General features: G+C 42.3%; 2 protein-coding genes across 3 annotated transcripts in view; one reads left to right on the top strand and one right to left on the bottom strand.

Moving 5' to 3' along the window:
- LOC119027253 overlaps positions 1-4,695 on the bottom strand; it is a 34,265-nt gene extending 29,570 nt beyond the window's left edge. For both annotated transcript variants that reach the window (XM_037112262.1, XM_037112261.1), the window contains exons 1-2: positions 4,406-4,695; positions 3,974-4,308 (exon numbers count right to left, since the gene is read on the bottom strand). In XM_037112262.1, the coding sequence (XP_036968157.1) occupies positions 3,974-4,308; positions 4,406-4,643 (573 nt within the window). In that variant the 5' untranslated portion in view covers positions 4,644-4,695. The remainder of the gene's footprint in view (positions 1-3,973; positions 4,309-4,405) is intronic.
- A 3,904-nt stretch (positions 4,696-8,599) lies between these two features.
- Positions 8,600-11,628, top strand: LOC119027256 (trace amine-associated receptor 13c-like). The gene has a single exon (XM_037112265.1). The coding sequence runs from the start codon at positions 10,066-10,068 to the stop codon at positions 11,086-11,088; it is 1,023 nt and encodes a 340-aa protein (XP_036968160.1). The 5' UTR covers positions 8,600-10,065; the 3' UTR covers positions 11,089-11,628.
- Positions 11,629-16,753: the final 5,125 nt, after the last annotated feature.

Raw genomic sequence — 16,753 nt, 5'->3', positions numbered from 1 at the left:
CATCCCAACTAAGCGAACATTGAGGTAGCTGAACACTGTAAATATTTAAATGCAACATGATCATGTTTCATGACTATTTTACATGAATAGTAATAGGACACCTTTGATTGGATGGTACAGTGTATCCAATAATTATTTAGATGGCGTCTGTGTGGTGACATTAATTACAAGAGAGGTTTCAGTATGTTATCTCTGAGGTTTTGGCAAATATCTTTGAGTTTAGGATGACTCATGTCTCATTGCCTCCAGAGCGGTTGATGTACTGTGCTCCAGGCAGCAATGCCTCATGTATTGCATTACGGTTAGGTTTTTGGACAGATTTTGCCCTCTATTTGGTGTTTGTTTCAGGCATGCTGGTTACAATTTTAGGGAACTCACTTGTCATCGTGTCAATATGTCATTTCAAACAGCTGCATACTCCTACCAATGTGTTCATTTTATCTCTTGCTCTGGTCGATCTGCTAGTGGGTGTTATTGTGATGCCCTTCAGTGCCACCCGGACTGTTCATGGCTGCTGGTTCTAAGGTGATACATTCTGTCATCTCCATTTCAGTTTTGAGGTGTTGCTCACCACACTTTCCATCTTCCACCTAATTTGTATTTCTGTCGACAGACATCAAGCAATATGTAATCCTCTGCATTACTCAAGAAAAATCACAATGTCAGTGGCTGTGATGATGGCATGTGTCAGCTGGGCACTGGCTGCTGTCTATGCTTATGGAGGACTTTATTCAAAGGCCAATGAGGTAGGGTTAGAGGATTTGGAATCATATATGTGCAGTGGTGCTTGTTTCATTTTCTCTAACCCACTTTGGGAAATTCTGACCAGTGCTTTGCGCATTTTCTTTCCCTGCACTGTGATGGGTTGTCTTTACACTCAAATATTTTTTGTGGCCAAACAGCATGTAAGAAAGATTGAAGATAAGAACAATTGTTTAAATGACAGAGGGAGAGTTAGATTGATTAAAAAGTCTGAAAGCAAGGCTGCAAAGACTCTCAGTATTGTGCTTGGTGTATTCATCTTTTGCTGTGTGCCTTTATATTTGCTACATTTGATTGGTTCTCTCGCTAGCTTGAGGATACCTCCTCTGCTCTCTGAAATATTTTACTGGATGAATTACTTCAATTCAGCCTGTAACCCCATTATTTACGCCTTGTTTCATCCTTCCTTTAAAAAATGTTTTCATTGCATGATCACTTTAAAAATTTTTAGCTCTCATTCTTCAAATATGAATTTATCTGATAAATGACACATCTCAGCATTAAAGATATTAACTGTTCAACCTCTTCAGATAATAGATTTTGGAGTTTTCATCGTGTAAGGCATGCATTTGTGTAATCTGCAGAGAGGCCTTTGTTTGTTGCAATTGTCATCAATTATAACAAACCACTGCCTTTATTGTGAATGTGATAGTGGTACATTTTGCACATAACAACATGCTTTATTACTGAGCAATCTTTTGTTTACACACTATTTTTAATGGAAATATTTTCAGTACTTTCAGTGAAACAACAACTTGCAACAATAACCTCTATACTCAATTCCCATGAGTGATACTTACTCAAGTCCTAATAATATATGCCTTGATCAATCTAGACTTCTAAAAATGTATCACGCATCAATGCTGTTATAGAGTATGCAGAACCTCTCTGAAATCACTTTATTTCACCTTACAGATGGCAATGTGCCAAGTGCACATCAGGAGCGATTTTGGGGTTCAGTATCTTGCTCAAAAATACTTCCAAGGATATTTTTGCTTAAGTGCTTTTTTTGTTTGCTTTTTGTTTTTTTGTTAACAATAACTCATGCCTCATTGCCTGCAGAGCAGTGGCACTACTGTACCAGGCAGCAATATCTCATGTTTGGTTTCCACATTGATCCTTTCCTTTCCTTTTGGAAGCATTGTACTGGTTGACTTACTCGAAATCAGCCTGTAACTCCATTATTTAGGCTTTGTTTTATCCCTCCTTCAAAATATGTTTTCATTGCATAATCACTCTGAAAATATTTAGCCCAGATTCTACAACTATAATTTTCATTGTTAAATGACAAACTTAAATACTAATATGATACGTCATAAATAAATATTGTTGTTGAAACAAGGACTTGTTCATGCATTTGAACCAGCAATGAAATGGTCTTAGTTCTGCTATTTTCATTGGAAACCTCTTTTGTGCAACTAATTTCAGAAACATCTATGATCAACTTGTGTCGTCAATTCAGAATTGTATCGAAATCGATGCTTCTTCAACATTTTCCCCTGTAACAATGCGCAAATATTGATGGGCTGTTTTTTAAATATTATGCATTCACCTGTTGTGTGTTTTGCATCCCCTTGTTTTGTCTCAATTTTTGTCAGAAACAGCACTTGTTTACTTTAGTGGTTACAGGACATACTGATTTAGGTTTGTCCTGACTGCTGCTGTAAAGGAAGCTGTTGTTCCTTACATGGCATCAACACATTTCTACATAAGAATCATTAGAAATGACTGAATATGACAGCAAACATGGATTGGAATGGTTTGAAGATACTTGCATCTTGGAAGCCGTAGCATGCTCATTTTTGAGAACATGCCATTAAACCACATTGTGCCCAGACAGCAGCAGATATTATTTATGTCTTTGACTGTTTTTGAGATCAACTCATAATTTTATTCTCAACCTTGTTTTAATCAAATATCAAACATTTTGTTTGGGCTAATAAACAATAGTCACATGTGAAGTGGATAATACTTATTACATAAATCTATGTTATAAAAAAAAAAACTTAAATATGGCAAATATCTGCCAACTTCTTCTTAAAAACAAAATGTAGGTCTTAAAAATTGTTGTTAAAGACACCTGGGGCCTCATTACAGATACTTCCTGAGAATTAAATCCTATCTTATATCAGTTAAGGATAACATCTAGGCTTTTGGTGTTCTAGAAACATGTTTCAGGGCTGCTTTCAGGAATATAACATCCTATTTTATTGGGGTATAAGAGATTAGTTACTACAAAACCTCATTTGATAATTTCTAAACTTAAGATCCACATAACTGCCACTGACTGTTGCTGGGTCTGTATTAAGATGACAGTGAAGATAATAACCAACATGTACACCACAATAGTGGGAACATTTCTAAAACCTTGAGTGTAGGAGGAGCTAACTCTGTTGTTAGCCTCTTGAGGAAACTAACACTGACCTTAGCATTTGCTTTCAACACACTAGTCCATGTAAAATCGGTATGCAGTATTTATTTATTTATTTTTTTGCTATTATAACCAAATCAACTGAAAATCACAACATGTTTATCGGAATGTTGGGTTAGATAAGCTACTCAGTGTTAACTGTTCAACACAATAATGACCAACACCTCCAATCTTGATCTAGAAACACATAATTTCCTCTGTAATTCATATCATGTGTTGCATTATCATGTTTGATTTGCCCATCAGTCATACATTTGGCTAGACATGTCATTTCACCTGTTCATGACACGTGATAACGGTTGGCCCTCTGTGGGTCCATCTCCTTAGACAGATTGCCCTGACTGCGCTTTGCCCCTCCGAGAATGTGTTCCTCTGAACAATAATAATAATGACCTAACTATACATTACAACAGTGCTCAGAGTTTACTACTGTGTTTACTACTCACTTAAATCGAGTGTCTAAGCAGAGAGGATGGTGTTCACTGTACAGACTGTAAAGCCCATTGAGGCAATGTGATTGTGATTTTGGGCTTTATAAATAAAATTGATTTGATTTGCAGTGCACCCTGCCGTTCGAAGTGACAATTTACAAACACACCTAAAATTATACTTCTCTATTACTCAAAATTAAAATCCTTTCTTTGTGAAGCTATTAATGGTCATTTAGATTAATGATGAGCAGATTACAAATGTGATGACATAATAATGTTGTTTGGACTATTTTACATGTATGGTAATATGAAGCCTTTGATTGGACGGTACCATCCTGCTTTCTCTTACCGGCTTGACTTGACTGATGTGAAATGTGGGATGTACTCGTAGGGACTGAGGCAGACGTAGACGAACCGCTGCTGGTCCAATATTCCTGGTGACTGGGAAAGGACCTACTAAGCGTGGAGCCAGTTTCTTGGACGCCACCTTGAGGTTGAGATCTTTTGCTGATAGCCATACCCTTTGTCCTGGATGATAGTTAGGAGCTGGACGTCTTCTCCGATCTGCGTTCCTTTTCACCCCATCTCCCTGCCGGATAAGAACCTGTCTGGCGGCTGCCCAGATGCTTCGACAACGTTGAACCATGGCATATGCTGAGGGTACCGAGGCTTCCTTCTCGTTGTCTGGAAATATAGGTGGTTGATAACCAAAAGCACAATGAAATGGAGAGAGACCAGTAGCCGAAGTAGGTAATGAATTATGTGCATACTAAACCCAGACCAGGTGTTTGCTCCATGTTGAGGGATTCTTGTGTACCACCCATCGGAGGCCGGTTTCCAACTGTTGGTTGAGGCGTTCGGTCTGGCCATTTGCTTCTGGATGGTATCCTGATGTCAGACTGGCTGTGGCTCCAATTAGGCTGCAGAATTCTTAACCAGAATTTGGATACGAACTGGGGCCCCCGGTCCGAAACAATGTCTTTTGGGAATCCGTGGACTCGAAAAACTTGAGTCATCATGACTTCTGCCGTTTCTTTGGCTGACGGTAGTTTCGGTAGTGCAATAAAACGTACCATCTTAGAAAAAACGATCCGCCGCTGTGAGGACCGTAGTGTTTCCCTGGGAGACCGGGAGCCCAGTGACAAAGTCCAACGAGATGTCCGACCAAGGTCTGGATGGGATGGGGAGTGGTTGTAATAGTCCAGTTCGAGCCTTGGAGGAAGACTTGTTGCGAGCACAGACCGAACAAGCCTCTACGTACTCCCGGACTTCCGATTCCATTGCTGGCCACCAGAATCTCCGGGAGATGACATACATGGCTCGTCTGACCCCCGGATGGCATGAAAGCAGCGAGGTGTGAGCCCAATGAATCACCTGTGGCCGTAGCTCAGCGGGTATGTACAGACGATCGTCGGGACACCCACAAGGCGACGGAGCTCCACCATTAGCCTGCTTTACCTCGTTTTCTATAGGCCAAGTCACCGCTCCTACCACACAGTTCTGTGGCAGGATAGATTCAGTTTGCTTGGTCTTAGGCTCGGGATCAAAGAGTCTGGATAGCACATCGGGTTTTACATTTCTGGATCCCGGCCTGTAAGACAAGGTAAAAGAAAAACGGTTAAAGAACAGCACCCACCTGGCCTGGCAAGAGTTTAATCTTTTGGCCTTTCTAATAAATTCTAAATTTTTGTGATCAGTCCAGACAATGAAAGGTTGCTCAGCACCCTCTAGCCAATGTCGCCATTCTTCCAGCGCTAGTTTTACAGCCAACAGTTCTCGGTTGCCAACGTCGTAGTTCCGTTCTGCTGCGGATAGTCGTCGGGACAGGAATGCGCATGGGTGCATCTTACCGTCTTTCTCGGATCTCTGGGACAGTACTGCTCCTACTCCATCATTAGAGGCATCTACCTCCACCACGAATTGTCTCTGGGGGTCCGGTAAGGTGAGGATGGGTGCTGTGGTGAAGCGGTGCTTGAGTTCCTGAAACGCCTTTTCAGCCTCAGGGTTCCAAATGAACGGGACCTGGGTGGAGGTAAGAGCATGGAGAGGAGCAGTTGTTGCGCTGAAACCTCTGACAAACCGCCTATAAAACTTAGCAAAACCAAGGAATTGCTGCACCTTTTTGCGGCTGTCTGGGGTGGGCCATTCGGCTACAGCGCTAACTTTAGCCGGATCCATCTGAACTCTTCCAGGGGCTACAATGAAGCCCAGGAACGAGACAGTCTCGGCGTGAAAGACACTTTTCTCAGCTTTAACATACAGGTCATGTTTGAGCAATCTTTCAAGAACTTGGGCTACATGGTCTTGATGTGTGGCGAGGTCGGGTGAATAAATCAGAATATCGTCCATGTATACGTAGACAAACTGGTCCAGGAAATCTCTGAGTATGTCGTTTATCATGGCCTGAAAAACAGCAGGTGCGTTAGTGAGTCCAAAAGGCATAACACAGTATTCATAGTGTCCACTGGGGGTGTTGAAGCCTGTCTTCCACTCGGATTCTGACCAGGTGGTAGGCGTTGCGAAGATCTAGTTTGGTGAATATTTTCGCCTGTTGTAACTGGTCGAAGACAGAGGTCATCAGTGGAAGTGGGTAACGATTTTTCATGGTTATTTCATTCAGTGGGCTATAGTCAATAGACGGGCGGAGTGAACCATCCTTCTTACCCACAAAGAAAAAAACGGCTCCCGCTGGTGATGATGAGGGACGAGGGAGTCCGGCTTTCAGGGAAGTGGTGATGTATTCGTTCATAGCTTTCTTCTCAGGTCCGGATATGGAATAAAGTCGCCCCTTGGGAATCGTAGAGCCAGGAATCAAGTCAATGGCGCAGTCATAAGGACGGTGAGGAGGTAGAGACAAGGCTTTGGCTTTATTAAAAACTTCTTCGAGATGGTAGTAACAGCTCGGGACGGAGGTCAGGTCCGGATATTCTGGGTCTGAGACAGGGTTAGTGGAGAACAAATTTATTTCTGCGACCGGTTCAGAAACACAGTGTTTGGTGCATTCCTCCCCCCACTCTCTGATCTGGCCACTCTTCCAGTCGATGTGGGGATTGTGACGAAAAAGCCAAGGTTGTCCCAGAATCAGAGAGTGGGAGGTGGAGGTAAATAAATGAAATTGGATCTCCTCATGATGGTTTCCAATAGACAGTCTAACCGGGCTGCTTATGTGAGATATGACAAAAATATCTGCTCCATTAAGAGAACATGCACGAATGGGTCTGGCTAGAGGCTCACAGTCAATGTGTAACTTTTTGGCTAAGTTCCAATCCATTAAACTTTCGTCCGCTCCTGAATCAATCAGCACATCCATGTCAATGTGTGAATTAATTATAACCTGTGTGAGCACACGAACAGCAGTCTTAGCGACCTGGTTAGAAGTCACCCCCTGGGTCCGTTTGGATGGGCATGAGTTGACGAGGTGACTGGCTTCTCTGCAATAGAAGCACCTTCCCTCCTGGCGTCTTTTCAGGCGTTCCTCCGGGGACAATCGAGCTCTTCCTAGCTGCATGGGTTCTTCGTCGGAGCGGAGATGGGGTTTTTCTGGAGACACTCGGTGCGGAGTCAGCCATCTTGATTCCCGTGGAGCTGTATGTTGATCTCGGCCGCTTCGTCTCTCTTCGCGGTATCTTCGGAGTTGTGTGCGACGATTGTCCGTGCGAATAGCGAGGGCGATGAGTGCATCCAGACTGGTGGGTAAATCCAACGGAACCAACAGATCTTGAATCTCCGCCGACAAACCTTTCAAAAAGGTATCGTAGAGAGCGGCATTGTTCCATCCACTCTCAGCAGCCAGTGTGCGAAAATGAATAGCATAATCGCAAACCGAGTCTTTACCTTGTCTCAGGGTGCTGAGTTCCTGAGCCTTCTCTCTGCTGGAACACACGGGGTCGAAAGTCCTTGTTAGCACCGTCTGGAATCCGACAATTGTCTCACATACTGTGGAATTTCGGCTCCATTCGGCCAAAGCCCAAGCTTTGGCCCACCCTGTTAGGTGGGAGATCATAAAAGCCACTTTGGCTCATTCGGTCAGAAAAGCTTGTGGCATTAGCTCAAAGTGAATCGAACAGTCAATTAAAAAGGTTCGACAAAGTCCCGGCTCACCGGCGTACTTAGTTGGAGGAGCCAGTTTGCAGGAGGCTCCTCCGGAGGATGCTGGTACTTCCGGGATGGCTGGAGAAGGCGGAGTCAGAGTGGCGGGGCTTTGGCAACAGAGTTGTCCCAGTAGCTCCTGGATCTAGGAGGAGAGTTGCCCCATGTTGGCAGCCATGGCGGTCTGGAACTCCTCCTGGCGGTTTAAGCGAGCTTCCTGGGTCCGCAGCACCTCCGAGAGTCGCTCTGCTTCTGCTGAGTCCATAGCTGGCCAAAGTATACTGTCAGACTTGGACAGGAAAGAGGACTCAGATGCAGTATAAGCAGAAGTAAAGTCAAGTTTTATTGATCTGTTTTTGCAGCTCTCCAGAATAAATGAAAACCAAAAGGCTATGAAAATCTGAGGGACAAACAAAACAAACAAAATGGAACATAGAATAACGAAAAACGCTCCCACAGGAGGAAACCCTACTCTAATCTGTGAATCAATCTTCAGAATAAAAATTACAAAATAAATCTCTCCGTAGAGGAAGCACAAAGGCTATGAAAAATAACTGCTCTTTCTTATAAAAATTACAAACACAAAATCGCTCACAAGAAGGAGAAACAAAAGGCTATGAAATCTCAAACTTCAAACACAAATTCCAACCACAAAAATACAACATAAATTTACTCTTCTCGAGAGGACAAAAAGGCAGATAAATAAAACAAGAAATATACTTAGCGAATCGAGGATCAGGACTGTGGTAAATGGCTTGGGTACACGACATGGAAGACGAAATACTTTGGCGACGCAGACAGGGGAAGACAAAGACTTTATACACGTGGGGAAGGGGAGCACTGGTGGAAACAATCAGGAATTAGGGATGACGTCAGACCAGGGACACAAGAGGAAGGGCAAGTGACCTGAAACGAGAGGAGAGCTACTTTCAAAATAAAACATGAAATTCACGAGACAGATCCCAAGACAAGACAACCTCACCGCGGTGTGACACTGACTGGCCTCTTCATGTAACAGACCTAATGAGAACAGAGCTGGTTCGGAGAGGGCCGTATCATGTACCAGCTGATTTCATTTTTCCTTTTTGTGTATTTATTATTGAAAAGGTTTATTTATTTGCACATATTGATATATTGATTGGATTATCACTGTTTAAATAAATGAGCATTTCTTTGGACCTGGTCTTTGGTCTTTTCTCGTGGGGATGGGGCGCTATCAATAAAGCTCGCCCAGGGCACCAACTGGTCTAGGACCGCCCCTGACTGTATGAACGGGTTGAATGGTCCCTCTTATCAATACATAGACTTGAGACACCTGCATATTCTCATTAACAAGGCAATCTTAGGTTTTCTTCCTTCTAACCTTTTGTCCTACATTAGCCGAATTTATGCTGGGACATGCAATCCTCGGTCTGTGGAATTGTTCTTGCTGTCTGTCCCAAAAGTCAGAACTGAACTGGAAAAGAAAGCATTTAGGTTTGCAGCTCTCTCTGCCTGGAAAGTGTTACAGAAAACTTTGAAACAAAATGAGTTGGTCTCAGGGGAAATTGGATGACCTGGAGGCAGAAACATCTGGTTGCAGATGTTTTGCCTGATGCTTTTGTGTTTTTAATGTTTGTGTCCACCTTGTGTTCGTGTGTATTTATGATTATGCTGCTGCCTGTCTTGGCCAGGACACTCTTGTAAAAGAGGGATTTTTTAATGTAAATCAGTCTTTTCCTGATTAAATAAAGGTTAAATAAAATTAAAATGTAGTATAAACGATTAAAACTCTGTGCAGTGCTGTACAAAGTGCAACATCTGGTCACCATAGTCTATCTCCCTAGACAGATTGCCCACACTGTGCATTGCCACTGCAAGAATGTGGTCCTCTGAATAGCCTAAGTGTATATTACAACAGTGCTCTGAGTTTATGGCTGGTCCACTTTGTGTTTAAGTGCTTACTGCTGCTCGGAATGACTATTTACAAATGCAGCTTCAGTGTGCTTCAACTATGCAGCACTTAGAAATTCTGATATTTATCTTAGTAAATATAAAGAACTTTTAAATTTGTACTTCTCAATTACTCAAAACTAAAATCATTTCCATGTCAAACTATTATTGGTCATTTAGATGATTATTGTTGAAATTCCAAATATGGTGATGTAATAATGTTGTTTGGACTATTTGACATGTATGATAATAGAAAGCCTTTGATTGGATAGCAGATTGAATTTGATGATTATTTAGGTGGCTTCAATGTTGCAACGCTGGTAGAAGGGAGATGATTAAGCATGTGGTTCCCAAGTTCGTCGCTCTGTTGAGTTTTATTGGGTGATATCTGAGGTTGGGGCGTATGCCTGTTGATTTACTATGACTCATCCTTTGCGACCAGACTTGTATTACTGTTTTCCGGGCAGCAATGTTTCATGTATTGGGGTACGGTTAGCATTTTGGAAAAATTTTTTCCTCTATTTGGTGTTTGTTTCAGGCATGGTGGTTACAGTTCTAGGGAACTCTCTTGTCATTGTGTCAATATGTCATTTCAAACAGTTACATAGTCCTACCAACGTGCTTATTTTATCTCTTGCTCTGGTCGATCTACTAGTGGGTGTTATTGTGATGCCCTTCAGTGCCACCCGGACTGTTACTGGCTGCTGGTTCTATGGTGATACATTCTGTCATCTCCATTTCAGTTTTGAGGTGTTGCTCACCACTCTTTCTATCTTCCATCTAATTTGCATTTCTGTCGACAGACATCAAGCGATATGTAATCCTCTGCATTATTCTAAAAACATCACAATGTCAGTGGCTGTGATGATGGCATGTGTCAGTTGGGCACTGGCTGCTGTTTATGCTTATGGAGGACTTTATTCAAAGGCCAATCAGGTAGGATTAGAGGGTTTGGACTCATATACGTGCACTGGTGGTTGTATCATTATCTCTAACCCACTTTGGGAGATTTTGAGCAGTGCTTTGCGTGTTTTCTTTCCCTGCACTGTGATGGGTTGTCTTTACGCTCAAATATTTTTTGTGGCCAAACAGCATGTAAGAAAGACTGAAGATAAGAACAATTGTTTAAATGACAGAGGGAGAGTTAGATTGATTAAAAAGTCTGAAAGCAAGGCTGCAAAGACTCTCAGTATTGTGGTTGGTGTATTCATCTTTTGTTGTGTGCCTTTATATTTGTTATATTTGATTGGTTCTCTCGCTGGGTTGAGGATACCTTTTCTGCTCTCTGAAGTATTTTACTGGATGAATTACTTCAATTCAGCCTATAACCCCATTATTTATGCCTTGTTTCATCCTTCCTTCAAAAAATGTTTTCATTGCATAATAATCACTTTAAAAAATTTTTGCTCACATTCTTCAAATTTGAATTTATCTGATAAATGACACATCTCAGCATTAAAAATATTAACTGTTCAACCTCTTCAGATAATAGATTTTGGAGTTTTCACCGTGTAAGGCATGCATTTGTGTAATCTGCAGAGAGGCCTTTGTTTGTTGCAATTGTCATCAATTATAACAAACCACTGCCTTTATTGTGAAAGTGATAGTGGTGCATCATGCACATAACAACATGCTTCATTACTGAGCAATCTTTTGTTTACACACTATTTTTAATGGAAATATTTTCAGTACTTGCAGTAAAACAACAACTTGCAACAATAACTTCTATACTTAATTCCTATGAGTGATACTTACTCAAGTCCTAATAATATATGCCTTGATCAATCTAGACTTCTAAAAATGTATCACGCATCAATGCTGTTATAGAGTATGCAGAACCTCTCTGAAATCACTTTATTTCACCTTTTGGGGTTCAGTATCTTGCTCAAAAATACTTCCAAGGATATTTTTGCTTAAGTGCTTTTTTTTGTTTGCTTTTTGTTTTTTTGTTAACAATAACTCATGCCTCATTGCCTGCAGAGCAGTGGCACTACTGTACCAGGCAGCAATATCTCATGTTTGGTTTCCACATTGATCCTTTCCTTTCCTTTTGGAAGCATTGTACTGGTTGACTTACTCAAAATCAGCCTGTAACTCCATTATTTAGGCTTTGTTTTATCCCTCCTTCAAAATATGTTTTCATTGCATAATCACTCTGAAAATATTTAGCCCAGATTCTACAACTATAATTTTTATTGTTAAATGACACACTTAAATACTAATATGATACGTCATAAATAAATATTGTTGTTAAAACAAGGACTTGTTCATGCATTTGAACCAGCAATAAAATTGTCTTAGTTCTGCTATTTTCATTAGAAACCTCTTTTGTGCAACTAAATTCAGAAACATCTATGATCAACTTATGTTATCAATTCAGAATTGTATCGAAATCGATGCTTCTTCAACATTTTCCCCTGTAACAATGCGCAAATATTGATGGGCTGTTTTTTAAATATTATGCATTCACCTGTTGTGTGTTTTGCCTCCCCTTATTTTGTTTCGATTTTTGTCAGAAACAGCACTTGTTTACTTTAGAGGGTTACAGGACATACTGATTTAGGTTTGTCCTGACTGCTGCTGTAAAGGAAGCTGTTGTTCCTTACATGGCATCAACACATTTCTACTTAAGAATCATTACAAATGACTGAATATGACAGCAAACATGGATTGGAATGGTTTGAAAATACTTGCATCTTGGAAGCTGTAGCATGCTCATTTTTGAGAACATGCCATTAAACCACATTGTGCCCAGACAGCAGCAGATATTATTTATGTCTTTGACTGTTTTTCAGATCAACTCATAATTTTATTCTCAACCTTGTTTTAATCAAATATCAAACATTTTGTTTGGGCTAATAAACAATAGTCACATGTGAAGTGGATAATACTTATTACATCAATATATGTTATCAAAAAAAGACTTAAATATGGCAAATATCTGCCAACTTCTTCTTAAAAACAAAATGTAGGTCTTAAAAATTGTTGTTAAAGACACCTGGGGCCTCATTACAGATACTTCCTGAGAATTAAATCCTGTCTTCTATCACTTAAGGATAACATCTAGGCTTTTGGTGTTCTAGAAACATGTTTCAGGGCTGCTTTCAGGAATATAACATCCTATTTTATTGGGGTATAAGAGATTAGTTACTACAAAACTATCCTCACTTGATAATTTCTAAACTTAAGATCCACTTAGCTGCCACTGACTGTTGTTGGGTCTGTATTAAGATGACAATGAATATAATAATCAACATGTACACTGGAATAGTGGGAACATTTCTAAAACCTTGACTGTAGGACGAGCTAACTCTGTTGTTAGCCTCTTGAGGAAGCTAACACTGACCTTAGCATTTGCTTTCAACACAGTAGTCAATGTAAAATTGGTATGCAGCATTTAGTTATTTTTTTGGTATGATAAACAAATCAATTGAATATCACAGCATGTTTATCGGAATGTTGGGTTAGATGACACATGATAACAGTTGGCCCTCTGTGGGTCCATCTCCTTAGACAGATTGCCCTGACTGCGCTTTGCCACTCCTAAAATGTGGTCCTCTGAGCAATAATAATAATGACCTAACTATACATTACAACAGTGCTCTGAGTTTACTACTGTGTTTACTACTCCCTTAAATCGAGTGTCTAAGCACAGAGGATGATGTTCACTGTACAGACTGTAAAACCCATTGAGGCAATGTGATTTTGATTTTGGGCTATATAAATAAAATTGATTTGATTTGCAGTGCACCCTGCCGTTCGAAGTGACAATTTACAAACACACCTAAAATTATGCTTCTCTATTACTCAAAATTAAAATCCTTTCTTTGTGAAGCTATTAATGGTCATTTAGATTAATGATGAGCAGATTACAAATGTGTTGACATAATAATGTTGTTTGGACTATTTTACATGTATGGTAATATGAAGCCTTGGATTGGACGGCACAGTGTATCCAATAATTATTTAGATGGCTTCGGTGTGGCGACATTAATTTCAAGACAGAGGTTTCAGTATGTTCTATCTGAGGTTTAGGCAAAAGAGACAATAGGGGCCTACTTCTCATCAAACTGATTTTGACAGGCGAAACTAATCATCATCCAATGAGGTGTCGCCACGTCGTAAGAGGCGTTCCCTTGGACCACTCCCCTTTCCCAGGGTTTTCCCCACCCCTTTTCCTTTTCTACCATCATGCTTTCTCTTACCGACTTGACTTGACTGACGTGAAATGTGGGATGTACTCGTAGGGACTGAGGCAGACGTAGACGAACCGCTGCTGGTCCAATATTCCTGGTGACTGGGAAAGGACCTACTAAGCGTGGAGCCAGTTTCTTGGACGCCACCTTGAGGTTGAGATCTTTTGCTGATAGCCATACCCTTTGTCCTGGATGATAGTTAGGAGCTGGACGTCTTCTCCGATCTGCGTTCCTTTTCACCCCATCTCCCTGCCGGATAAGAACCTGTCTGGCGGCTGCCCAGATGCTTCGACAACGTTGAACCATGGCATATGCTGAGGGTACCGAGGCATCCTTCTCGTTGTCTGGAAATATAGGTGGTTGATAACCAAAAGCACAATGAAATGGAGAGAGACCAGTAGCCGAAGTAGGTAATGAATTATGTGCATACTAAACCCAGACCAGGTGTTTGCTCCATGTTGAGGGATTCTTGTGTACCACCCATCGGAGGCCGGTTTCCAACTGTTGGTTGAGGCGTTCGGTCTGGCCATTTGCTTCTGGATGGTATCCTGATGTCAGACTGGCTGTGGCTCCAATTAGGCTGCAGAATTCTTAACCAGAATTTGGATACGAACTGGGGCCCCCGGTCCGAAACAATGTCTTTTGGGAATCCGTGGACTCGAAAAACTTGAGTCATCATGACTTCTGCCGTTTCATTGGCTGACGGTAGTTTCGGTAGTGCAATAAAACGTACCATCTTAGAAAAAACGATCCACCGCTGTGGGGACCGTAGTGTTTCCCTGGGAGACCGGGAGCCCAGTGACAAAGTCCAACGAGATGTCCGACCAAGGTCTGGATGGGATGGGGAGTGGTTGTAATAGTCCAGTTCGAGCCTTGGAGGAAGACTTGTTGCGAGCACAGACCGAACAAGCCTCTACGTACTCCCGGACCTCCGATTCCATTGCTGGCCACCAGAATCTCCGGGAGATGACATACATGGCTCGTCTGACCCCCGGATGGCATGAAAGCAGCGAGGTGTGAGCCCAATGAATCACCTGTGGCCGTAGCTCAGCGGGTATGTACAGACGATCGTCGGGACAGCCACAAGGCGACGGAGCTCCACCATTAGCCTGCTTTACCTCGTTTTCTATAGGCCAAGTCACCGCTCCTACCACACAGTTCTGTGGCAGGATAGATTCAGTTTGCTTGGTCTTAGGCTCGGGATCAAAGAGTCTGGATAGCACATCGGGTTTTACATTTCTGGATCCCGGCCTGTAAGACAAGGTAAAAGAAAAACGGTTAAAGAACAGCACCCACCTGGCCTGGCGAGAGTTTAATCTTTTGGCCTTTCTAATAAATTCTAAATTTTTGTGATCAGTCCAGACAATGAAAGGTTGCTCAGCACCCTCTAGCCAATGTCGCCATTCTTCCAGCGCTAGTTTTACAGCCAACAGTTCTCGGTTGCCAACGTCGTAGTTCCGTTCTGCTGCGGATAGTCGTCGGGACAGGAATGCGCATGGGTGCATCTTACCGTCTTTCTCGGATCTCTGGGACAGTACTGCTCCTACTCCATCATTAGAGGCATCTACCTCCACCACGAATTGTCTCTGGGGGTCCGGTAAGGTGAGGATGGGTGCTGTGGTGCTGTGGTGAAGCGGTGCTTGAGTTCCTGAAACGCCTTTTCAGCCTCAGGGTTCCAAATGAACGGGACCTGGGTGGAGGTAAGAGCATGGAGAGGAGCAGTTGTTGCACTGAAACCTCTGACAAACCGCCTATAAAACTTAGCAAAACCAAGGAATTGCTGCACCTTTTTGCGGCTGTCTGGGGTGGGCCATTCGGCTACAGCGCTAACTTTAGCCGGATACATCTGAACTCTTCCAGGGGCTACAATGAAGCCCAGGAACGAGACAGTCTCGGCGTGAAAGACACTTTTCTCAGCTTTAACATACAGGTCATGTTTGAGCAATCTTTCAAGAACTTGGGCTACATGGTCTTGATGTGTGGCGAGGTCGGGTGAATAAATCAGAATATCGTCCATGTATACGTAGACAAACTGGTCCAGGAAATCTCTGAGTACGTCGTTTATCATGGCCTGAAAAACAGCAGGTGCGTTAGTGAGTCCAAAAGGCATAACACAGTATTCATAGTGTCCACTGGGGGTGTTGAAGCCTGTCTTCCACTCGGATTCTGACCAGGTGGTAGGCGTTGCGAAGATCTAGTTTGGTGAATATTTTCGCCTGTTGTAACTGGTCGAAGACAGAGGTCATCAATGGAAGTGGGTAACGATTTTTCATGGTTATTTCATTCAGTGGGCTATAGTCAATAGACGGGCGGAGTGAACCATCCTTCTTACCCACAAAGAAAAAAACGGCTCCCGCTGGTGATGATGAGGGACGAGGGAGTCCGGCTTTCAGGGAAGTGGTGATGTATTCGTTCATAGCTTTCTTCTCAGGTCCGGATATGGAATAAAGTCGCCCCTTGGGAATCGTAGAGCCAGGAATCAAGTCAATGGCGCAGTCATAAGGACGGTGAGGAGGTAGAGACAAGGCTTTGGCTTTATTAAAAACTTCTTCGAGATGGTAGTAACAGCTCGGGACGGAGGTCAGGTCCGGATATTCTGGGTCTGAGACAGGGTTAGTGGAGAACAAATTTATTTCTGCGACCGGTTCAGAAACACAGTGTTTGGTGCATTCCTCCCCCCACTCTCTGATCTGGCCACTCTTCCAGTCGATGTGGGGATTGTGACGAAAAAGCCAAGGTTGTCCCAGAATCAGAGAGTGGGAGGTGGAGGTAAATAAATGAAATTGGATCTCCTCATGATGGTTTCCAATAGACAGTCTAACCGGGCTGCTTATGTGAGATATGACAAAAATATCTGCTCCATTAAGAGAACATGCACGAATGGGTCTGGCTAGAATGGGTCCATTAAACTT

This window comes from Acanthopagrus latus, chromosome 10 (genome assembly GCF_904848185.1).
Source record: "Acanthopagrus latus isolate v.2019 chromosome 10, fAcaLat1.1, whole genome shotgun sequence".
NCBI lineage: Eukaryota > Metazoa > Chordata > Actinopteri > Spariformes > Sparidae > Acanthopagrus > Acanthopagrus latus.
Note: the sequence above shows the minus strand (reverse complement) of the source record. Positions and strands in the feature narration are given on the sequence as shown.